This window comes from Diceros bicornis, chromosome X (assembly GCF_020826845.1).
Source record: "Diceros bicornis minor isolate mBicDic1 chromosome X, mDicBic1.mat.cur, whole genome shotgun sequence".
Taxonomy (NCBI): Eukaryota; Metazoa; Chordata; class Mammalia; order Perissodactyla; family Rhinocerotidae; genus Diceros; species Diceros bicornis.
The window spans coordinates 7219762-7244511 of record NC_080781.1 but is presented as its reverse complement, the minus strand read 5'-3'; the positions used below and the strand labels follow the sequence as shown (position 1 = coordinate 7244511).

Sequence of the window (24750 nt, the reverse complement as noted above, 5' to 3'; positions counted from 1 at the left end):
ACAGACATGAGATGTGAGTCAGATTTCCTCTGGGCAGAGTCAGAAGTCGATTTGTGCATTTCCCTTTACACTCTCATCCTCTTATCTCGGCTTCCAGATAAGTAGGCGTATTTTAGGCAAAGCATTGTTTTCGAGAATGACTTGGTTTTCCTCCCTCAGGTGTGAGAGGGATCTGGAGCACGCCATCCCCCACTATGTCACCACATACCTGCCAATGCTGCTCGTCCTCGTGGCCAACCCCATCCTGTTCCGAAAGACAGTGACTGCAGGTGAATAACGGGGAAGTTCTCCAGGTGCACGGCCACGGGTGTGGCCCCACACTTGGGGCTCAGGTCATGACACACATTGTCCTTCTGGAACTGTCTAGGACAATTGACCTCATTCGTTTTCCTCCAGAGACATAAACAGAACATAGTTGGAGAAAGTGAGCAGGTTTAATACATGAAAGTAAGCAAGCCTACTTAGTTATGGGCTACACAAGTTCTTTGCAAACGTGGTAGCTCAAGGCCAGAACCAGTGGACTTTTCACTTCCATCTGGGCTCATCCTGGGTCTGCCCTTGGCATGCCTTGGAGACCCCAGGAGTGACCTTGCAAAATGGTGGAGGTGAGACAGAAGCAGAAGGAGAGGTAAGGGGAGTGAGGAGTCTGCAATGAAGAGTTGTGTGTCTGGTTATTCCCTAATGTACTTGGCCTGTCTTTTCTCAGTTGGGCAGGAGACAGGAAGTAGAGCACAGGAAATGAGTCAAATGCAGTGGTAAGAACTGGATAAGAGGGATGTCGTGAGTCAGCAGAATGCTCTGAAAAGACCTCCGGACTGAGGCTGGGGACTTTTGTTCCAGCCCCCACCCCATCCTCAAGGAAGCGTGACCTGGAGCGAGTTCCCAGCCTCCTCAAGCTGTGTGGATCTCTCTAGTGCAAAATGAGAATAAGGAAGCGCACCTTAGCACACAGGTCGCTTGGGGATCAGCTGTCCATTGTGGAACTTTAAAACTTTTAAAGGACTCTACCACTAGGAATAGAAAATCATTGCGGCCCTTTGGACCATTCTTTTCATATCTACATTTAAAAATACTGTATTAAATCTAGCTTTTTTTTTTTTACAAAATTGCATAAAAAATAGTGATTTGATTACATCAAACAAATGAAAATGATTTATAGAAAAAAGACTGGAAAGAAATATACTAAGATGTTAACAGTGGTTGTCTCTGGGCCGACCATGAGTCATTAATTCTTCTCTAAACTCTTTTATATTTTCCAACTTGTCTATAAGGAAAAATTTAGATCTTTCAACCTTTTTTTTTTTTTTTGGGAGGCGATCAGCCCTGTTCTAACATCTGCCAATGCTCCTCTTTTTGCTGAGGAAGACTGGCCCTGGGCTAACATCCATGCCCATCTTCCTCCACTTTGTATGGGACACCACCACAGCATGGCTTGACAAGCAGTGCGTCCGTGTGCGCCCGGGATCCAAACCGGTGAACCCCGGGCCGCTGCAGGGTAGCCCGTGCACTTAACCGCTTGCAACACCGGGCTGGCCCCCTTTCAACCTTTTAAAATAGTAAATGTGCACTATTTTCATAATAGAAAATATAAACCTTTAAAAATATAGTTCTGGAACTAGTAAAATCCAAATAAAATCCCACGTTTAATTCATAGTACTAAACCGATATTAATTTCTTCATTGTGACAAATGGGACCATGGTTGTATAAGATGTTAACGTGAGGGGAAGCTGGGTATAAGTATACAGAAACTCTCTGTACCATCTTTGCAAATCTTGTGTAAATCTAAAATTATTTCAAAGTAAAAGTTTTAAAAATCTATATTCCCTCAAGTCTATGAGGACTCCAAGTTGGCAGCTGTGAGGAAAGCCTGGCAGAATCTTGCTTTGCTTCACCCCCTTCTGGCTTTGTTTATGGGCTCACCTCGCCTTCCATTCCCTTCCTTGTCACTCTGTAAACGTAAATAATGGACATGACATGCATTCCCCCTCTGTTCTTCACAGTGGCCTCTTTACTAAAAGGAAGACAAGGCATCTACACAGAGAACGAGAGACGGATGGGAGCCGTGATCAAGATCCGCTTTTTCAAAATAATGCTGGTTTTCGTGATTTGGTAACTTTTCTTCTATTTTTTTAATAATTTTATTTATTTATTTATTTATTTTTTTCCCCCCAAAGCCCCAGTAGATAGTTGTATGTCATAATTGCACATCCTTCTAGTTGCTGTATGTGAGACACGGCCTCAGCATGGCCAGAGAAGTGGTGTGTCAGTGAGCGCCCGGGATCCGAACCCCGGGCCGCCAGCAGCGGAGCGTGCACACTTAACCGCTAAGCCACAGGGCTGGCCCATCTTCTATTTTTTTTAAATTGTCACTCAGAAGGGATGTACAAACATCTTGCCATTTTGCTTTTCCAAGTGTGACCTGAAAGTTCCACAGGGTAGAGTCTTTGGAAAGGAAATCTTGGAAACTATGTTAGGTGCCCTTTGAGGAAATGCACTTGAGACAGGAAGGCAAGTTGACAATATATGAACTTCTGGAAAGATATTCAAATCTACTCAAATTATATGTAAAGCTCTTAGAACAAAAATTCCCGAGTTTCCTTTTGATACATCCCAATCGTATGCATCTGTTGTTTTGTCCCATTGCTAGGGTTAACCTTGAAATAAAGCACTTGCTCATGCCTTTGAAATCCACCCATTTGCATCAAATCTTGACACTAGGATTCTTGGATCTGACCAGATACAAGGGCAAGGGCAATCTTGGGTATAGATAAACCAATCTTTGATGACAACTCGTAGCTCAGTCAAGAAGGGTAGAGAGCAGTTTTTCTCTCCTCACTTTCCTCTCTCACATGTCATGTCGTCTGCCCCAACGTTTCAGGTGGATGCTTTGGAAAGAAACCTGTAACCAATGCAAGACAGACTGGAGTCAGAAAACCCTTTGCTTTGGTGAAGCAATACTTCACAAGACAGGGCATGCCTTTGTGGTGTTAATCATCTATCTGATATGAGGAGGTTTGTTTGGACATTCCCCTAGGAGAGACGTCAATTATCTCCCTCTAAAAATACACCGAGCTTGCCGTTTCAGACTGCACTGGCCTACCAACAATAATATCAAAAAATTCAAACCTAAAATGTCAAGATAAGATTTGTTTTGGTCTCCATTCGAACGTTAGGTTACTCTTCAAATGAGTAATGAGTTTGGGTTATTTGATACGTGCTAGAATCTTACAGCTGATGTGGTATGGAGTGTTACCATTGGAAGGATTGGTTGATCTCTGCTTTAGACTGAGAGAAGGTGTTAATCGCTTCCATTCAATTTTTTATTTTTCTCCCCAAAGCCCCAGTAGATAGCTGTATGTCATAGGTGCACATCCTTCTAGTTGCTGTATGTGAGAGGCTGCCTCAGCATGGCCGGACAAGCGGTGTGTTGGTGCGCGCCCAGGATCCGAACCTGGGCTGCCAGTAGCAGAGTGAGTGCACTTAACCACTAAGCCACGGGGCCGGCCCCTCTTCCATTCAATTCTTGATGTGCTGGTTTCTCCTTGCTGCTGAAGTGGTCACCCTTCCAGGACTTTTAGGTCTTGGTAAGGGACCGGCCCAGTGGCATAGTGGTAGCGCTCTGCTTGGTAGACACGTTCCCTGACCCCCAGCATTTAAAAACGAACTCTGGTGCATGTTCTCTTTATGCTGGACTATTTTCTTTCTAACAGTTGGTTGTCGAACATCATCAACGAAAGCCTTTTATTCTATCTTGAAATGCAACCGGATATCAGTGGAGGCTCTTTGAAACATGTCCGAATTGCAGCCAAGACCACGTGGTTTATTATGGTAGGTCAACTTTGATTTTAAATTTTCTTCTTGAAAAAACAAATCAGAAGGGAAAAATCCCCTCAGAAGTATGATGTATTGTTATTTGAATATGTAGTGAGTTGAACAGGTTCCTGGGCTACCTACACCTGGCCGTGTGTGCCAGCTAGCTCCTCTCATTCATCATTGGGATGATTATTAAATGGTTATGACTCTGGTAAACCAGTTTGGCACAGTATATCAAACCTCTCAGGCAGACTCAAAATATTAGGGAGTTTATCTTTTTTTGTGTGTGTGTGAGTAAGATCAGCCCTGAGCTAACATCTGTGCTAATCTTCCTCTTTTTGCTGAGGAAGACCGGTTCTGAGCTAACATCTATTGCCAATCCTCCTCCTTTTTTTCTTCCCCAAAGCCCCAGTAGATAGTTGTATGTCATAATTGCACATCCTTCTAGTTGCTGTATGTGGGACGCGGCCTCAGCATGGCCAGAGAAGCTGTGCCTCGGTGCGCGCCTGGGATCCGAACCCAGGCCGCCATCAGCGGAGCGCGTGCACTTAACCTCTAAGCCACGGGGACGGCCCCTAGGGAGTTTATCTTGAAGAAATATTTCAGACTGTGAAAAAGCCATAGGGATGAAAATATTTCTTGTAACATTATCCATAATTATAAAGCATTATAGACAACCAAAATTCAAAATAAAGGAATGGTTAAGTAAATTATGGTTTTTCATCTTGATGGAATGTTATGCAGATGTTAAAAATGACAATTATGAAATCTCTAGCATTAAGTAAAAAATGCAGAATATAAAAATTATACTAATTATAACTACATAATAACACATGTGAAAAAATATTGGATGGAAATACACAAAATGGGGCCCGCCCAGTGGCTTAGCGGTTAAGTGCACGCGCTCCGCTACTGGCGGCCCGGGTTCAGATCCCAGGCGTGCACCGACGCACCGCTTCTCCAGCCATGCTGAGGCCGAGTCCCACATACAGCAACTAGAAGGATGTGCAACTGTGACATACAACTATCTACTGGGGCTTTGGGGAAAAAAAGGAGGAGGATTGGCAACAGATGTTAGCTCAGAGCTGGTCTTCCTCAGCAAAAACAGGAGGATTAGCATGGATGTTAGCTCAGGGCTGATCTTCCTCACAAAAAAAAAAAAAAGAAATACACAAAATGATAATAAGGTGGAAATACCATGGGTGGAGTCCCCCCTATGTTTTCATTGTATTGCATTTATAATAAAAAATACGTACATGAGCTGTTAGTGGAGAGGTTCATGTTGCCCTACACAGAATTAATATTTATGTTGCTTCAGAATTGGGGAGACTCTGATTCACAAGAACTTTATAATAAGACCAGCATTAACTGCCTCCACCCCTGGGCTTTGGTTTGTAGTGTTGTGTGGTTCCTTTGGTTAACTTCGTGGGTACTTACCACGCATAAGTGGAGGAATGTTTCATAGACTCATTTGCAGCCTCAGGAACCTTTGCTAAATCAAATTCTGACTTGGAAGCACAAGGTGGAAAGCCCCTTTCTTTGAAGGAGAGCATAGCTGCTCTGGCAGAGGTGAAGATATGATTGGGCCAATTGCCCCGTGTTCCAGGCTTTCCATCTTCCGTCCTCTCCTCTCCTTTCCCCTCCCTCGTCTCCTCCCTCTTCCCTCTCTCCTTCCCTCCCCCACCTCCTCAATTTTCAGGCACCTAATTCCTGCAGTGACCTCCACGTGTCTTTCTGTCCTCCCTCCAGGGGATACTGAATCCAGCCCAAGGATTTCTCTTGTCTCTGGCCTTCTACGGCTGGACGGGATGCAGCCTGGATTTTCAGTCTCCCAGGAAGGAGATCCAGTGGGAGTCGATGACAACCTCAGCCGCCGAGAGGGTGCACCGGTCCCCAGAGGGCTCCTGTGTGCCGCACGAGAGCCTCACTTCCAGGAAGGTGGCAGGTGTCAGCGAGCACACTTCCGACGAGGCCCTGAGCATGCTTTCTGAAGGTAATGCCCCGTCTGCCAGGGCAGGTAGACTGCGGAGCCCCGGGGCTCCCCTGGAAATCCTTTATCAAACAAGGAGGTGACGTGGTGTGGAGGAGCTGTCTGTGATATATGTAACAGGCTTCAGGGTGCGCATGGAAGGTTACAATAGCCAACGTTGATGCTAATCCTGCATCTCATGATCCACCTCTCCTTTTAATATTTTAATGGTGCCTCTCGTTTAGTTATTAAGCACTGTAGCCTTGTATTATAAATGACTCCTACCTGGGCTGGATGGCATTTTGGATATGAGATAAATTGTCACTTCAAACCCCTCACTAACATGCTGTCAGTGAATGGTGTGACATGACCTCTCTAGGTTATGGGTGTAGTTTGATGGGTCCAGCTCACTTGGGGCATTTAAGATGAAAAGCCAGTTAGCCAGTGCTGGCTCTTAATCTGTCCTGTGCATTTACAGACTCTAGTGCTGTGGTCTTCACACTGTGCTCCATGGAACTCTAATGTGGCTTTTTAGGCATCTAGTAAATGATTCAAATCCCACCTAAAATTCCTGTTAAAGTCTCTGAGAAAAATAGTGCATACTCAAATGTGTTGGTCACCAAATACTAACTCACTCAGGCTCACCAATTGTTAACTTGACCTACCAGGTGAGCTCATTTGTGTGTAGAGCTCAGAGTAATGTTTACCTCCCCTTTTCACTTAAGTGAAGACTGTTACCACACAAAATTGGGGTTCTCTTGCCTGATGTGCATACAAAAAGCCAAGTATTACAGCATCAGCTTTTGGGAAAAGGAATTAGCTTTATTGCTAGATTGACCTGCAAGGAGACAGGGGCGTGTGTTCTCAGATCTGTCTCCCCAACTGAGGGCTTGGGGCACAATTTATGGGACGAAGGGCAGGGTGGTCTGAAATGTGGAGATAGATAATTGGAGGTGAGGAGAGGTGAAGTAACTGATGATCTGCGCAAGCCTAGTCAAGCTTCGTGCCTCTTCACAGGAGGCATGTTCACAAAATGGCTTCATTACCATGATCTGAAGGTGGATCTTTTAGTTCCTTGATGTCAAAACGGTCACTTATTGGACATCTGCACGGGCCCAGTTGATGGGTTGGTGGTTTCAACTGGTCTGAACTGGACAAGGGGGGTCTCAGTTCCTGAAAAACCACTCTTATTTTGTTGATAAGATGGAGTCAGTTGAACTGGTTCTGGAGAGCCTGCAGTTACAAGACTGTCCTGAGATGGCGACATGAGCTACCTGAAAATCATTATGTTTCCAGCTTCTTAGCCATTTGAAACAAAATAGCCTTGATAAGGTGCCATCAAATCAAAACACCGGAGTAGTTGGATGTTCAAGTTGAACTATGTTGGAGACCTCAGTGTTTGGTTTCAGAGTTTGGCGTTGACTAAAGCAGGTTTATGGTTCTAATTGATTACATTTATTTTTATATAATCCAAATTGTAACTTAGGAAATAAATTTTTGCTAATGTACTACTCTTCTCTGTTTGTACTAGGTTCCTAGTAAGGTTTTGTTTTAGCAAAAATACATCTTTGGATGAGAAAAAAGGTTTGAAAGTCACCACTCTGGCATCCCCAAAGTTTTAACTGACCTAATGATTTGTGATGTGGAAGCAAATGGATTCTTCAGAGGAGGTCTTGGGTAGCTGTAATTTTCTGGTAGCCTATTGGTTGTTTAAAAAGGAGGGAATGAGAAGCTAAGAATGGTTAATGGTTTGTCCAAGTGTGTTCGGGGGCAGAGAGGCTGCTTTGCCTTTCCTCAGCTGGCATTGGGTAGAAATGGACCTGAGCTCTCTGTTCAACCTCTTACCTACCTATTCTCTCTTCCTTCAGAGCAGGTTGCTCATCACTGGCACTGTTGGCGTGTAATGCTGGGTGATTCTTTGTCCTGAGGGCTGTCCCGTGCACTGTAGGATGTTGAGCAGTATCCCTGGCCTCACCTGCTAGATGCCAGGGGAACCTCCCCTAAAACTGTTTTTAGTGCAATGAGGAGTAAATAAGCTCCAGAGATTTCATGCACAGTATGGTGAATATAGACAACAATATTGTGTTATAATCATCAAACTTGCTAAAAGACTAGAACTTAATATTCCAACCACTAAAAAGAAATGATAATTATGTAACATGATAGAGATGCTAATTATCCCTAAAAAGGCAATCATATTACAGTATATAAATATATCAAATTAACTTGTTGTACACCTTGAATTTACACAATGTTATAGGTCAAATACATTTCAATTAAAAAAAGCTGTTCCTAGACATTGACATATGTCCCCTGGGGGCACAGTGACCCCGGTTCAGAACCTCTGTCTCAGATTAATTAGGCTTTCCAAAGCTTGGATCCAAAAATTTGGTTTCCCTAACATGTTGTCTGAGCTAAATGCGCGCGCGCGCGCACACACACACACACACACACACACACACACGAAACCAAAGACAAACACCACAGAATCCAATTTACTTTGTACAGAAATGTTGAAATTTGGAGCAGGAAAAATATGCAGAAAGATGTTTGGAAATGACTCAAAGAGTTTTATTTTCTTTTCCATTCCTGCTATTCAAATACATCGAAGGAGGGTTAGTTTTCAGGTGACAAGCTTGGTTTACTCTCAGGGCCAAAAAACGTGGTGATGACTTGATGGATTGATTCCCAGAGATGTGTACCATCTGGCTGTAACCAGCAGCCTCGATGAGAAAAGTAGTTCTGGCTAAAGCTAAAGACAGAGACCACATGTTTACAGACTTTCTATCTGGTGCAGATCGTTCAAGGTTGATGTAATATAATAATTACAGCAATATTGTCACGCATAAAGAGCTTGTCTTTGAAATTTGAACTCCATTTGTTTAGTCAGTTTATATTGTGGAAAATAATAGAAGAAGGAAACATCTTTAAAATCTTTGAGTTTGGACAGTGACACAGCTGCTGACGTTGGATGCTTCCTAGTGGAGTTTTCTCTTCCTTCTGGAAAAGTCAAGAGCTCCAAGCTCCGGGCTGCAGAGAAGATCAGCTAATTGGTGGAGTGGTCCCAGTGTCATGCTGCTTTTTCCTCTTTTCTTTGCTTTTTTTAAAAAATTGAGATATAATTCACATAACATAAAATTCATCTTTTTAAAGTGAACACTTCAGTGGTTTTCAGTATACAGTATTCACAAGGTTGTGCAGCCATCACCGCTGTGTAATTCCAGAACATCTTCCTCACTCCAAAATCAAACCGCACACCCAGTACAATCTCTTCCCATTCCTCCCTCCCCCTAGTCCCTGGCAACCTCTAATCTACTTTCTGTCTCTGTGGATTTGCCTCTTCTGAACATTTCATGTAAAATGGACATTTGTCCTTTTGTGTCTGGTTTCTTTCAGTTACCATCATCTTTTCAAGGTTCGTCCATACTGCAGCATGTGTTAGAACTTCATTCTTTTTGCTGCTGAATAATCTTCCAGGGTATGGATATACCCATTCTTTGTTCTATTAGTAACTGCTTATGCCTGCCAACAACTCCACCGGGCTGGGAGCTGTGTGGGGCGCAGGGACCAGAGACCTGTAAACCTTGCCCTCAAGGATCTCACAGTCTATATGGGAGAGAATGAAAACACTAAGAATAGAATAATCAATGGAAATGCCAGTTTGAGAAAACCTTGGAGGAAAAAGGAAGCACATAAGGAAAGGCTTTTGAGAAAAGCAAGAAATGCAATCAGTATATTTGGTTGTGGAAAGAATTTCTGTAAAAATGGCAGCTGTTAACTTAGAGCTGTAGTGACAATGTTAACTAACGTCTGTTGGGTCAGACTTTTGGAGGATTTTTGAAGCACCGAGCAAGTTTGCACAGTTCACCACTGCCATCTCCTGCAAAAGCGCATGGTATAGAGGTGCAGCTGAGGCAGTGGTTAGGGTCTCGAGTTTCTATCTGGTCACCCTTGGAGCCTCTTGAAATTTCCCATAAGGTACACTTGCCACTGTTTTGTATATTAATCTTGTGCAAGAATTTGCATACATTATGCTGAAAAGAATTAAGAGGGATTTTATTCAGAAATTAAATCATTTAAGTATTTTTCAGCACACTGATCAAGATCCCACATCTGACTGTTGGTTGTCATCACCGTTGTCCTCTGGGGACAATTTTAGGATTCTCTCTAAGGCTTCCTGGTCAGTGTGTCTCTGGGGCCACTTGCCTGTCACATGAGAACACGCCTCACTTCTCTGTCCATGGTGGAAGAATCTCAAATGTCATTCAAATATTCTTTCCAGAGGCTTTGCCAACTTGCAGGAATGTTTTGAGTTCCCCTCCCTCCCCGCCTGTGGGCACAGGCTCATTGGTGGAAAGTTGGGCAGAGGGAACCCTGGGATGATATTAATCCTCACCTATCCTCCCCTCCTCTGCCTGCTCCACCCCTCACCAAGTGGAGCTGCATTTGAGTGAGTTAAATGTGCGTATGATGCTACCTCTGTGCATAATTTTTATTTATTTATTTATTTATTTATATATATATTTATTTATTTATTTATTTATTATTTCCCCAAAGCCCCAGTAGATAGTTGTACATCATAGCTGCACATCCTTCTAGTTGCTGTATGTGGGACGCGGCCTCAGCGGTGCGTCGGTGCGCGTCCGGGATGGAACCGGGTCGCCACCTGCGGAGCGCGAGCACTTAACCGCTAAGCCACGGGGCCGGCCCAACCTCTGTGCATAAAGTTGGGGAAAAATCCATAGGAAAACTGTTTTCCTGTTGATGGAGCTTGAGCATCGGTACCTGAGCAGGTATAGAAAAGACTTACACACACAGCTAGGAGGGTTTTCTTGCAACAAGAACTATGACTTTTTCCTTTTTTTTTTTTTTTTTTTTTTTTTTTTTTTTTTGATTTTATTTATTCATTTTTTCCCCCCAAAGCCCCAGTAGATAGTTGAATGTCATAGGTTCACATCCTTCTAGTTGCTGTACGTGGGACTCGGCCTCGGGTTGGACGGAGAAGTGGTGCCTCGGGGCGCGCCCGGGATCCGAACCCGGGCCGCCAGCATCAGAGCGCGCGCACTTAACCGCCAAGCCACGGAGCCGGCCCATGACTTTTTCCTTTTAATACATGTGAACAATAAAAATAATGACTCCAATTTATCAAACAGTGAGTACCAAAAATTGTCTCCAGTAAACTAGGTTCTAAGCCTCTTGAAGAGTTCTCAGCCCGGGACGCTTCCAAGCTCATATTGAAGAAGAATGCAGAGGTTGCTTTTAACCTGTGCTGGTGCAAATGAAGTATTACTTGCACTTGAGTCTTTTCTCTTTGTAAGAATCTGCTTCCTCTGTGGTTATCACTGCATTCTGGCTGTTCAGGCTCTATTCTTAGGAAGCTTTCTCCCCATACCATCAACCTACCATAACAATTTATACATTTTCTCCCTCTGTTTCCCTTTTCAGCTCCTGCTCTTCTTAGTTGAGGTTATGTATATTAACCCAATTGACAAGGAAGTATCAGTTAAAGGCGCAAATAATGTTTCTCTAAAGATGACCGTTTACTAAACCTATTACACATATTTTGTGTATATATGTATATTTATGTATGTCTATATATATTAATAAGTCTATTATATGTACTTTTCACTAAACATATTGTAACCTTATAATTTATCATTTACTCTGTATTCTGAATTTATTATCACAATAAGCTTATTTATATCTGATCAAGATGGCTAATGAGAAAGAATAATAACCAAACCTATGATCCTTCTTCCAATGAAATCTCGATTACTGTCATTATTTTGATGACTGATTATTTTTACCCTCCCTCATCTACTCAGATTTTATTCCCTTAAAAGATTCCTCTTGAGTAAATATTTTGCTGTGAGTGTTGAGTAACTTGTAATTTGTAAACAACTGTTTACAAGAAGAGACCATATGTTTGCAGCACCTTCCTCTTGGGACCAGTGGCTTGATTCCCACAAATGCTGCTTGGGAAGGGGGCCACCTCACCCCTCCTGGTATCCCCACTGAGGCCTTGAAGCCCCTCCTCCTTCCCACTTTATTACATTGGGGCTGTTTGGATTCACCTCTAACCAGAGTGTGTGCACACTGCCAGTATTGCTGTGCCTTCCCTTCACTGCCCTGCATGTGTACCTAACACTTGACCACTGCACATGATAAGTGACCAATGGTTGTAATAATGATGTTAACTTACAAAATTTTGACGGAAAATTGGTAGCAGCTCATGGTTCCAGAATAACTAACTGAAAAATAAGAGCAGTTAATTATAAGATTTAAAGAATTCTTAATAATAGGGGAGTTGGGGTAGTATGTCATTTATATCTCAATAAAGCTGGGAAGAAAAAGAGTTGGGATCTTAAACATTTTTATACTAAGATTTCATAATGAGTAAGCACTTTCTTTGTATAATAGCAACATTTGGTAAGCTTATCAGAAGCTAGGTGACATAGGATCTAAGTATAAGGAATGGACTTGCCATGCAAGAGCTGTCATGATAACCTCAAGGACGGGTTAGTGGCCTCTGGGCCCAGGACTGTTCATCTCGGCTTCATCCGAGATAGCTGAGGACTAGCCCTTCTTGCAAGTCTCACTTGGTATTTCTTTACCTTTAATGGGGTGTTAATGACCATAATGCCTCATAAGATTAAATAGATCTGTATGCTATGTCTTGACCTAATGCTAGCACACAGTAGACCTTCAATAAATGCTAACTCTAGTAATAATAAATAAATAAATAATCTTACGTATTCATAGTTTGAGGGGAAAAAATGGAGCAAATGTTGGTGAGGAATAGAATTAAAAGGCAGTGAAAATTTCCAATCTGCATCTCAAATACCACGCAGTTCAGCGTGGGCTGAAGATGTGGCCCCAGGGAAGGAAACCAGCCCAGGGCAGGGCGCCGCCACCCAGCTGACTCCTGTTATCCTACCCCAGGCAGTGCGCTGCTGCCGGAACCCAGAGGGACGGGCAGCCTTCTCTTCCCAAGGGGCGATCTTGGGACTGAGATACAGCTGGCTTCGTCTTGGCCTGTTTCCTTTCTCCCTCTTTCCTGCTGCTTTGATTTTGGGCTCTTCAGTAGAGGTAGGGAGCTATAATACATAATACAGAAAATACTCTGTTGCATCTGGAGAAAAAGCCCAGATACAAACTCACAACGGTAAACACAGTTAGGCTGCTCCCTATTTGCACTTTTGTGATGAAGCTCCACTTCACATAAGTAAGGAAAGACAATACTATTTTTTATTTTAAAAAACTGAAGTGGTAAAGGAACACAGAAAACGCAGGGACTCCATTGGTTTTTGGAGCATGAGTGAGAGGTTCAGGAGGAGGTGATGTTCAGACTGGGTTTTGCAGGATAAATGGGAGTGGGAGAGGAGGAGAAAGAGAAGCCAGCCAGAGAAGACTATGTGGAGACTTAGAGCAGAAGGTCTGTGTATGGTCTGCGGTGGCCGCAGCCTGGGATGGTGTGGAGGGGTTGTGGGAAGCTGGAGAGGCGTGTTGGGACCAGATGATGAAGAGTTTGTACAGATTCTGCTAAGGAGTTTCCCCTTTATCTCTTAACTGGCCAATGAAAGGCCAGTTACAGTTTGTAAGTAAGGAGGGACACTCCGACTTGCTTGTAGGACTATCCCAGTGCATGGGTGTGGGGAATTGATTTGATGATCTGCTTTGTGATTTGTAGCAACAGTGTACAGCGTATTGGTAGGATCTGTGTGTAATTCGTCAAGCCAACTTCATTCAAAATATCATCTTTATAAGGAATTGGAATTTCCCTCAAGGAAAATGGTACTTCTCACAAACACAAAACAAAAACCTGCCTGGTTTTTATCTTATCAACACCAGAAAACCTTAAAATATTGTAGTTTCCTCTTTCCATGAGCATTAAGAAGCGTACTGTCAAACCCTGGGCCCTCCTTTAACCTGGACACTTTCCTCCGTGATCAGAAAGGAAAAGTTCAGGATCTGATCTGTACATTAATCTCGTCATTGGCTTTAAAGGTGGGGAGGTTGGGGGGCCTAAGAGTGTGTGTTTCTCGGAAGATCCACCCCACCACGCCTCCAAGGTCACCCTGGACCAGGTGTCCCCCCCAGGGGGAGGGGCGTGGCTCTGGCGGGGGGGGCGGGGCCACAGTGGAGCTGTGGCTGTGGCTCTGGAAGGAGGGGCAGGGCTAGAGCAGAGCTCAGGGGAGGGGCCATAGCAGGAGGGGTCAGTGGACCCAGAAACAGGCCTCGGGGTGTGTGTAGGGGGGCACAGGCTGAGTGGAGGGGCAGGGCCACAAAGGGTGGTCAGAGGCCTGAGTGGGAGGGGCATTGAGGAGTGTAGGCCTTCCCTGGCTGTGGCCAAGGAGAGGGGCCTGTTGGTGGAGGTGGGGACGTAGCTGTAGACAAGATGGACTGCAGGATGTAAGGGTTGTAGCCGGTGGTGAGGGCTGAGGCATGGGGCATATGGGGAAGCAGAAGGGGTCGTGGTTACAGTAGAACACAAGTGCTGTGTGCAGAGGCAGGAGGGTCTGGCCCATTGAGAACATAGTGGACGGAAGTGAGGGGCGTAGCTGTATCTCTCCCACAATGCCTTTCTCTCCCACAATTCCTTGTCTCTCCCACAATTCTTTGTTCTGACCCACAATCTTCGGTTGTCTCCTACAATTCCCCTTCTCTCCCACAATTCTCCTATAATCCCTGTCTTTCCCACAATTCCCTGCCTCTCCTAAAATACTCTCTCTCTCCCACAATTCCCTCTCTCCCGCTATTCCCTGTGCCACAATTCACTCTTCTGTCCCATAATCTCTTGTCACTCCCACAATTCTCCGTACTCTTCTACAATTACCCTTCTCTCCCATAACCCCTTGCCATTCCTACAATTCCCTTTTCTCCCATGATCCTTTGTCTTTCCCACAACACTGTCTCGCCCACAACCCCTTGTTGTTCCCATCTCTTCCACAATTACCCATTCTCTCCCGTCTCCCACAATGCCCTATTTCTCCCATAATTCCTTGTCTTTCCCACAATAGTTTAATTCTCCCACCATTCCCTATTTCTCCCATAACTCCTCCTTATTCCCACAATTCCATGTTTCTCCACAATTCGTCTTACTTTCTCATGAACATTGCCATTCCCAGTTTCCCTTTTTACTCATAATCCTTTATCATTTCCATAATTCCATGTTGCTCCCACAATACTTGATTTTTCCCACAATTCCCCTTTTTCTCCCATGATCCCTTGTCTTTCCCACAATGTCCTATCTCTCCCACAATTCACTCTTCTCTCCCATGACCCCTTGTCAGTCCCACAATTCTCCAACCTCTCCCATAATTCTCCTTTCTCTCCCATAATCCTTTGTCTCCCACAATTCCCTGCTTCTCTCACAATTCTCAATTCTTCCTTGTCTCTTGCAAAACTCCGTTTTCTTCTACAATAGTTTTCTACCACATTCTATGTTTCCTGCAATTATTTCTCTTACAGTTCTATCACCCATAATTCCTTCTTTCCCAAAATTCTCCATTCTCTCCTACAATTCTCCACCTGTCCCACAATTCCATGTCTCTCTCACAATTTCCTTTACTTTCCCATAACCTTTCATTCCCACAATTCACCTTTTCCCTTCCCCCATAGTCCTTTGTCATTCCCACAATTCTGTGTCTCTCCCACAATACTCCATTTTCCCACAATTCCCCTTTCTCTCCCATGATCCCTTGATTTCCCACAATGCCCTGTCTCTCCCACAATTCCCTCTTCTACCGCATGATCCCTCATCACTCCCACATTCTCTGTCATTACCACAATTCTTCATTCTTTCCCACAATTCTTTTTCTCCCACAATTCCTGATTCTTCCTTGTTTTTCACCCAATCTCCATTTCTTCTGCAATTCTGTTTTCTACCACATTCCATCTCTCCTGCAGTCGTTTTCTTATAATTCTGTTCTCCATAATTCTTTTTTTCCCACACTTGCCTGTCTGTCCCATAATTCTCCATTTTCTCCCATAATTCCATATCTTTCCCACAATTCCCCTTACTCTCCCATAATTCCCTTTCATTCCCACAATTCCTTTTTTCCCCCTTAATCCCTTGTCACTTCCACAATTCTCTCCCTTGATCCCTTCTCATTCCCACAATTTTTTATCTTTACTACAATTCTCCATTCTCTCTCACAATTACCCTTTCACTCCCATGATCTTTTTTCTTTCCCACAATGCCTTGTCTCTCTCATAATTCCCTGTTCACTCCCATGTTCCCATATTATTCCCACAATTGTTTGTCACTCCCAGAATTCTCAATTGTCTCCCACCATTCCATCTCTCCCACAATACACTTTCTCCCACAATTCCTTGGCAGACCCACAATTCCCATTTCTCTCCCATTATGCATTGTCTTTCCCACAGTTCTCCATTCTCTCCCACAATTCTCCTTTCTCTCCCATAATCCCTTTTCTCTCCCACAATTCTACTCTCTCTATGACAATTCTTCATTGTTCTGTTTCACCAATCTCCATTTCTTCTACAATTCTGTTTACTACCGCATTCCATCATTCCTACAGTCATTCTCCTACATTCTGTTCTCCATAACTCCTTTCTTCCCACAATTGCCTGTCTCTCCCACATCCTCCATTCTCTCCCATAATTCCATATCTCTCCCACAATTCCCCTTACTCTCCCATAACCCCTTGTCATTCCCACAATTCCCTTTTCCACATGATCCCTTGTCTCTATGACAATGCCCTGTCTTTCCCACAATTCCCTGTCTTTCCCACAATTCCCCCTTTCTCTCCCATGATCCCTTGTCTTTCTCACAATGCCATGTCTCCTTCACAATTCCTTCTTCTTTCCCATGATCCCTGTCACTCCCACAATTTTCCAACCTCTCCTATAATTCTCCTTTCTGTCCCATAATCCTCTCTCTCTCCCATAATTCCTTGCCTCTCCCACAATTCTCGATTCTTCCTTGTCGCTTACAAAACCCCCTTTTCTTTTACAATTCTGTTTTCTACCATGTTCCATCTCTCTTGGAATTGTTTCTCTTACAATAATGTTCTCCTCCATAATTCCTTCTTTCCACAATTCTACATTCTCTCCCACAATTCTCCCTTCTCTCCCACAATTTTCCTTTCTCTCCTATAATCCAGATCTCTTCCACAATTCCCTTTAGTCTCACATAACCCCTTGTCTATCCCACAGTTCCCCTTTTCTGCCATAATCCCTTGTTCGCACAATTCCATGTCCCTGCCACAATGCTCCATTTTCCCCACAATTTCCCTTCTCTCTCATGATCCCTTGTCTTTCCCACAATGCACTCTCTCTCCCACAATTCTGCATTCTCTCCCCCAGTTCTCCTTTCTCTCCTACAATTCTCCTTTCTCTCTCATAATCCATATCTTTTCCACAATTCCCCTTGTCCCCCCATAACTCCATCATTCCCACAATTCTCCTTTTCCCCCATAATCCTTTGTTTTACAATTCCATGTCATTCCCACAATACTACATTTTCCCCACAATTCCCCTTTCTCTCCCATGATTCCTTGTCTTTTTCACAATGCCCTGTCTCTCTCACAATTCTCTCTTCTCTCCCATGATATCGTCACTCCCATAAGTCTCTATACTCCTTCACAATTCCTCTTCTCTCCCACACTTCTCAATTCTTCATTGTCTCTCACAGATCTCTGTTTCTTCTAAATTCTGTTTTCTACCACATTCCATGTCTCCTGCAATCAACTCCTTTTCATTCCCACAGTTCCCATAATCCCTTGTCCATTCCCACAATTCCATGTCTCTCCCACAATACTCCATTTTTCCCACAATTCCCCTTCTCTCCCATTATCCCTTGTATTCCCACAATTCTCTGTCATTCCCACAATTCTTCTTTCACTCCCATGATCCGTTGTCTTTCCCACAATGCCTTGTCTCTCCTACAAGTCCTTCCTCACTCCCATGATACCTTGTCATTCCCACAATTCTCCGTTACTCCCACAAATCTTTGTCACTCCCAGAATCTTCCATTCTCTCCCACTATTCCCTCTCTCCCACAATACTCTTTCTCCTACAATTCCTTGGCTGACCCACAATCCCCTTTCTCTCCCATAACCCATTGTCTTTCTCACAAATCTCTCTCCCACGATTCTCGATTTTCCCTTGTCTTTCATTTGTCTCCATATTCTTTCTACGACATTCCATCTCTACTGCTGTCGCTCTCCTACAGTTCTGTTCTCCTTAATTCCTTTTTTCTCACAATTCTCCATTCTCTCCCATAATTCCATATCTCCTACAGTTCCCCTTACTCTCCCATAACTCCTCTTCACTCCCACAATTCCCCTTTTCCCCTATAATCCCTTGTCTTTCCCACAATGTCCTGTCTCTCCCACAATTCCCTCTTCTCTCCCATGATTCCTTGTCATTCCCACAATTCTCCAATCTCTCCCACAATTGTCGATTTGTCCCTCACAAAACTCCCGTTTTCTTCTACAATTCTGTTGTCTACCACATTCTGTCTCTCCTGCCATTGTTTCTCTTACAATTCTGTTCTCCCCCATAATTCTTTGTTTCCCACAATTCTCCACCTGTCCCACAATTCCATGTCTCTCCCTCAAATCCCCTTACTCTCCCATAATCCCTTGTCATTCTCACAATTCTTTTTCCCCATAATCCCTTATGGGTCCCACAATTCCATGCCACTCTCATAATACTCCATTTTTCCCACAATTACTCTTTCTGTCCCATGGTCCCTTATCTTTTCCGCAATGCCCTCTCTCTCCCACAATTCCCTCTTTTCTGTCATGATCACTCATCTCTCCCACAATTCCATCTGTTGCACAATTCTCAATTCTTCCTTGTCTCTCACAAAACTGTTTTCTTCTACAATTCTCTTTTCTACTGCATTCTCTCTCTCCTGCAATTGTAGCTCTTACAATTCTGTCTCACCCATAATTCCTTCCTTCGCATAATTCTCCATTCTCTCCCACAATTCTCCACCTCTCCCATAACACCTTGTGATTCCCACAATTCCTATTTTTCCCATAATCCCTTGTCATTCCCACAATTCCATGTCATTCACAGACTACTCCATTTTTCCTATAATTTGCCTTTCTGTCCCATGATCCCTTGTCTTTCCTGCAATGCCTTGTCTCTCCCACTGTCTCCCTTTTTTCCCCATAATATCTCCCTCCACTATTTCCTCTCTCCCATAATACTCTATTTCTCCTGTAATTCCTTTTCTCTCCCACAATTCCCTTTTCTCTCCCCTAACCCTTTGTTGTTCCCACAATCCCATAATCCCATGTTGTTCTTACAATTCCGTCTCTCCCATAATGCTCTAGTTCACCCGCAATTCCCTGTGTCTCCTATAACCCCTTGTTCTTCTCACAATTCCATCTCTCCCACAATACCTTGTTTCTCTCATAATTCCTTCTTTCCCACAATTTCCCCTTTTCTCCCACAATTCTGGATTCTTCATTGTCTCTCACAAATCTCCATTTTCTTCTACAACGCTTTGTTTTCTACCACATTCCATCTCTCCTACAACTGTGTTTCTCCTAAAGTTCTCTTTTCTCCCCCAGAATTCCTTCTCACAATTGCCTGTCTCCCACAGTTCTCCATTCTTTTCCACAATTCTTTCTCCCCCATAATCCCTGTCTCCCCCAATACTTTATTCCTCTCACAATTCCATGTCTCTCCCACAGTTCCCCATTCTTTCCCACAATATTGTATTTCTCCCACAATTCCATCTCTCCTACAATTCTTTATTCTCCCTCACAACTCCTTGTCTCTCCTCAGATTCCCTCTCTCCCAGTTCCTTATTCTCTCCATAATTCCCATTCTTTCCCACAATTCTGTTCTCCCCCCAATCCCTTGTTTCCCCCACAATTCTCTCTTCTCCCACAATTCCTTGTCTTCCCCTTAATTCTGTATCTCCCATTATTCTGGTCCCCCTGCCCCACAATTCTGTCTTTTCCTATAATTCTTCTTTCCCCAAATTCCCTGTTCTCTCCCACACTTCTCCATTTCTCTGTTCTCTCTCATAAATCTCTGTTCTTTGTCTGTTATGATTCTCTCTGCTGTTACTTGACCTCCCCCTGAATGTAACCCCAGGTGGCCCCATGGATTGTAGTTGCTAGGAGAGTGTGGAATAGAGCATACCCCAGGCCTCCAACTGTGCCGGGCTTGCTAGATGAAATGCAACACCTGGAAAGGCATCTGGGCCCAGGTGTCATATGTTCTCTATGGCTCATGCTCGGTGCCCGCTGGTTGCGGTTTCTAATCTAGGGCTTCAAGGTTTCAAGGGATCCAGGAACAACAGCTGAGGGCGCAGGAGACATCCAACATGTCTTCACAAATCTTAGATCTACAGGGGGCCAGGAAGTTCCCAAGAACCTGCCTGGACTTGCAAGGCTCATTAAAGAGAGTTGCTAGGAAGGGGCTTGGTCTTTGGGCACCATGAGGTCTCTGGCACCTGCATTTCCCGCAGGGACACTCATCAGATATTCACACCTTGTACCATTAGAGAATTACTCCACATTTCCCAATGGCCTCGTTGGATTATCTTCTCAGAGACTTGCTCAGCCAGCACATTCTCTCTTTGCGGAGACCTTTAAGACCGGAAGAGAAAACCCATGGAAACCCAGGCTTGCCGGAAAGCCCACAGCTGCAACCACCCATCACACTCAGTGCAGGCAGGGCTGGCTCTGGTGGCTCGGCTCCAGCAGCCCTGGGATCTGAGAAGGTTGTTATGGCACAACTGGATCTCCTCCATGGAGCCCCAGGGCCAGGATGAAAGAACTAGGAACTTTCAAAAAGCCACAGGATCCAGAGCATGCCCTGAAGTGCGAGGTCACGGGGGAGTGTCCCCAGCCCGGACCTTGATCACAAGCCACCATGTCACACTACAGCCCAGAGTCTTTTTGAAAAGACCACAGAAATTATACACAAGTTCCCATGAGCCCAGGATGTCCTCATAAACAGTGGGTGACCCTGTGAGAATCAAGTCTTTTTGAAATGCCACCAGCCCCTCCCGCAGGAATGTGGTTCTGGAACTGGAAGCATCTTCTAGAAGTCTTCCCAGCTGGCGCCTGGTCTCCAGGAAAAGCAGGTCCACTGTTCCAACCAAAGGTCTTCTCCCACCATCCGTGTTGACAACCCAAACTATCCTCAGAATCTGGCTGCCGGGCCCATGGCTGTGACATCAGTTCTTTCACCCACCCTCTAAATTCCTTTACCTTCTCTTGCAGGGGCTCATCATACTTGGTCTGACATACTCAGACCTACAGTCTCCCAGATGTGTCTTAATCCAGCCCTGGGAGGGAGAGCTGAGTGCTGCTTCCCTCCACAGGCCACTGTGAGTTTTGCGGGGGGATGACATTGCGGTACCATACTTGTGTTTTCTTGGTGTCATCGTCACCTCTCCCTGTAACTCGGGCTTCCCCAGACATTCCCAAGCTCATCTCTCCTGTTGCCACACATTCTCCCCTCCTGTTTTCCACTTAACGTTCCTTCTTTACTTCCTTAAGTGTCATCCAGAATTCGGCATGTGTCTCTTTCTAAATTGTGCTTGTTCCTGCCTTCTTTACACTCATCATTCTTAATTAACGCTCCAGGGTACTAGTGGTGCATCCACTTGATGTCAAGGCGCTGACCCCGCCGTATTTATCCAGTCACCATTTATTTATCGAGCACCTTCTAGGTGCCAGGTGCCATTGAAGGCACCACTGATACTCTGGTAACTAAGATACACGAAGTCCCTGTCCACTGAGACTCTCCATGCTAGCAGTGGAGACAGAGAAGGAAAGACACAAATAATGAGAACATTCCAGGCAGCGAGAAGTGCTGTGAAGAAAAACAAATCGGGAGGGGGTGGGAGAGCGGGTTCAGACAGGGGTCCTGGATGCCTCCCTGAGGCTGAGTAACATCTGAAGTGAGCCCTGAATGAAGTGTAGGAGTGAGTCAGGAGACAACTGGGAGAAGAGCTGTACAGGCAGAGAAAGAGCTGTGCAAGGGCTCGGTGGCGGGACTGAGCTCGGAGTGTGAAAGAGGCCAGCGTGCCTGAGGGTGGCGAGTGAGCAGAGAGGAACACGAGAGGAGGCTGCAGTTGTCAGCAAGGCCCATTGGTTGGGGGAGCTTGGGATTTCGAGATTTCCGTGAAGGGCAGTCACTTGCCCCCCCCCCCCCCCACAGTTGCAAACGCCACCCTCCTTTGTGTCTTCCATCTTGGTATTCCCCACACGCGGCCCAGGACCCAGCACACAGCAGGCCCTGCTGGATGTTTGCAGAATGACTCTGACATCTGTTCCAGAGGATTCCCCAGGTTCTGGAGGCAGGTGTGTCACTGGAATGATTCAGCAGACCTCCAGGAGTACTCTTGTGGCAGGATTCATTCTACTGACTGTTCCCACTTTTTTTTTCTTCCCTCAAACTCTGTGGCATCATCCTTGAGAAGACAATCAGGAGTCGTCTTCGTGTGACAGAGGGCGGTGGGCTCCCTCCCTTTGGGCACCTCCTGCAGTTGAGTGCAGGCGGTGAGGCCACCAGGGGCGCTGTTGCCCGAGCGAGCGCCCCCTGTGGCAGCCGCACCGGCAGTCCAGAGGCGCGCTGTTATCTCGTGTACCTAAATCCAACAGCACAGGTCACGGCGCTTCGAAACCTTCCCGTGTCAGTTGCGGTCTCCACTCGGTCTGCAGTGTCCGTGTGGTTCAGCTGTCTGAGATGCACATTCAGCTGCCCGGTTTGGAAAAAGGGATGCTGGGGGGTGCCGAAGATGGAGACAGAATCATGCATCAGGGGCATCTGATGATTCTGTAGGATTTGCTTCATCTGTTGGAATGATTTAATCACATGTAGGTGAAAATATCATGTAATTTTTTTTTTTCTTAATAGACATTTCTGAAGCTTATGAAAACCCTTCTAGGACACTGACACCATCACCATCTTTTCTCTTTTCCTCTCCAGGTTCCGATGCCAGCACAATTGAAATCCACATTGCAAGTGGGCCCCGCCACGAACATGAGGTTGGATCTGTTCCCCAAACCCAGGGAGACCTATGAGACGGCCGTGACGGGGGTCCAGCCCCCACATTCCTCAAACTCGACATTTCTCATTCTCTAGAACTGTTCTGGCCTTCCCATCACCACACTGCCAGGTGTGGCATCCCCCCAATCTTACTCTCATCCCCGTATTAGAGCTTCTCCCCGAGGATCCTCTTTATGATGAGAAAGGATCCATGAGTGTGTGCTTGGGAATCACAGAATTCCTTCTAGACCAAAGAACAGCTTCTCTAGACTCTTAGTAGCCATTAGTTTTTCTGAGACCGGCTGTAATGTAAATGCCGGATCCCAGTGCTTCGGAAAAGTTCAGAAAATAAAGTAGCTGCAACCAAGCTCCCAGCCTGACTTGCGTTCTGTCTGTACCACACCTCTAGCGAATGCGCGTGACTGAGGGATTGAGGACGCCACAGGGCAGCGAGGTAGAGAAGCAGCAGGACGAACAGGGGTGCCGGCTCTGATCACTGATTGAGCCCTTGGTCCCCATGCTATGTTGAGCAGTGCCATAGCCTAAGGAATCCTCGGAACCTGACTTATGCTCGGATCATTTCCTAGATCTCCTTTCCATCAGCTGAAATAGAAATACACACACACACACATATATATATTTTTTTTTTTTCTTCTTTTTGGCGAAAATATTGTCGTATGCCTTAGACTTGCAAGCCACCCAGCTGTGTCTATAGCAAAGCAAGATAACACTATTTTGTCAGGACGCTGCCGACAGCCCTGCCATACGACACCTCCCTTCGTATCAGGATTAGGACTCCCTTTCGCTCTAGAAAAGCTATCCAGGATGCTTGTGGACTTGTACCTTTGGAGAGCTGCACGGCCACGGATGGCTTCACAGCACACAGTGACTGTGACCCTGGTGCCCAGCGCTGCACGTTCCTAAGGGTGGACCTGTGCTAGATCACACCCACTTTGATTCCCCAGAGTCAAGGAGAGGTGAAGGAGTTCTAGCTTTTCCAGGAGGCCTCTGCATCTTCATTGGCATATTGACATTCGGGCTGCTCCCGGCATTAGAAGCCTCTCCCGTTTGAGGATTCCTCCCTGAGCGGATGAGGCTCAGTCCCACCCTCAGTCTAGAGGCAAAGGTGCCCACTACTCACTTTTCCAGCCTCCCCTGCAGCTAGAGCAGGGCACAGGACTAGGCAGAGCCATTCAGATATGTGTCCCAAATCTTTGCGTTAGAAGCTGGTCCCTAAGGGAATGGGTCGTGGAGAAGTGCTTCTGGAACGGGGCTTGGCAGCAGCTTGGGTGTGCTTTAGGGGCTGGTTCAGTGTCAGTGTCAGAGTGCGCGCAGCACTGGCGCTACGGCTGTGCCCCGTGTTGTCCGCATAGGACTGATCCCGGAGCCTGGTTTTGGCTGTTCTGTCGGCATGGCCTCCAAGCCTGGTTCTCCAGAGGTTCCTCAGAGCTGCCCAATAACCTCATCCATTCTTTTTGGCTTACATTTGCCAAAGTCAGGTTCGGAACCCTGACTGATCCGATTGTCGAGTTAAGCAATTCCTCCTAGACAGGGCATCAACATCACCAGCTGGCACAGAGGTGTTGATGGGGCGAGCTGAGAACGAGAGGGTGTGAGTACCTTCTCACGGCTACTTGCCAGACACTGAGCTACAACTCGGCACTGGGAATACACAAATGACACTGGAGATGTGGTAGACTAAGTCAATCTAGGGAATAAGAGAGACATAACTGAGCAAACGAATGAACGAACGAGATGACGACAGACAAAGCTTGGTTTTAGCAATTTCCCCATAAGGCTGGTTGCTGCAGAAGGATGTCTGATATCGGGTCCTTATTGTTTAGAGATGGCGGATACTAGAATATGCTGGGATGCTAAGGAGAACGATCCAGCAGAGAGTGAGCGATAACGGTGATGTGAGGGAGGGGATAACTACTGGGGAGAAGTCCTTGAAAAGGCGAGGGAACTGGGA

The 24750-nt window shown here is 45.3% G+C and overlaps 1 protein-coding gene across 5 annotated transcripts in view; it reads left to right on the top strand.

Moving 5' to 3' along the window:
• Positions 1–23146, top strand: part of GPR143 (G protein-coupled receptor 143) — a 40192-nt gene extending 17046 nt beyond the window's left edge. For 4 of the 5 annotated variants that reach the window (XM_058535409.1, XM_058535412.1, XM_058535413.1 and 1 more), the window contains 5 exons: positions 160–269; positions 2002–2110; positions 3712–3829; positions 5564–5807; positions 21005–21147. In XM_058535409.1, the coding sequence (XP_058391392.1) occupies positions 160–269; positions 2002–2110; positions 3712–3829; positions 5564–5807; positions 21005–21132 (709 nt within the window). In that variant the 3' untranslated portion in view covers positions 21133–21147. Of the gene's footprint in view, positions 1–159; positions 270–2001; positions 2111–3711; positions 3830–5563; positions 5808–21004; positions 21148–22718 lie in introns of those variants that run through there. The other variant, XM_058535411.1, reaches the window with a different exon arrangement.
• Positions 23147–24750: the final 1604 nt, after the last annotated feature.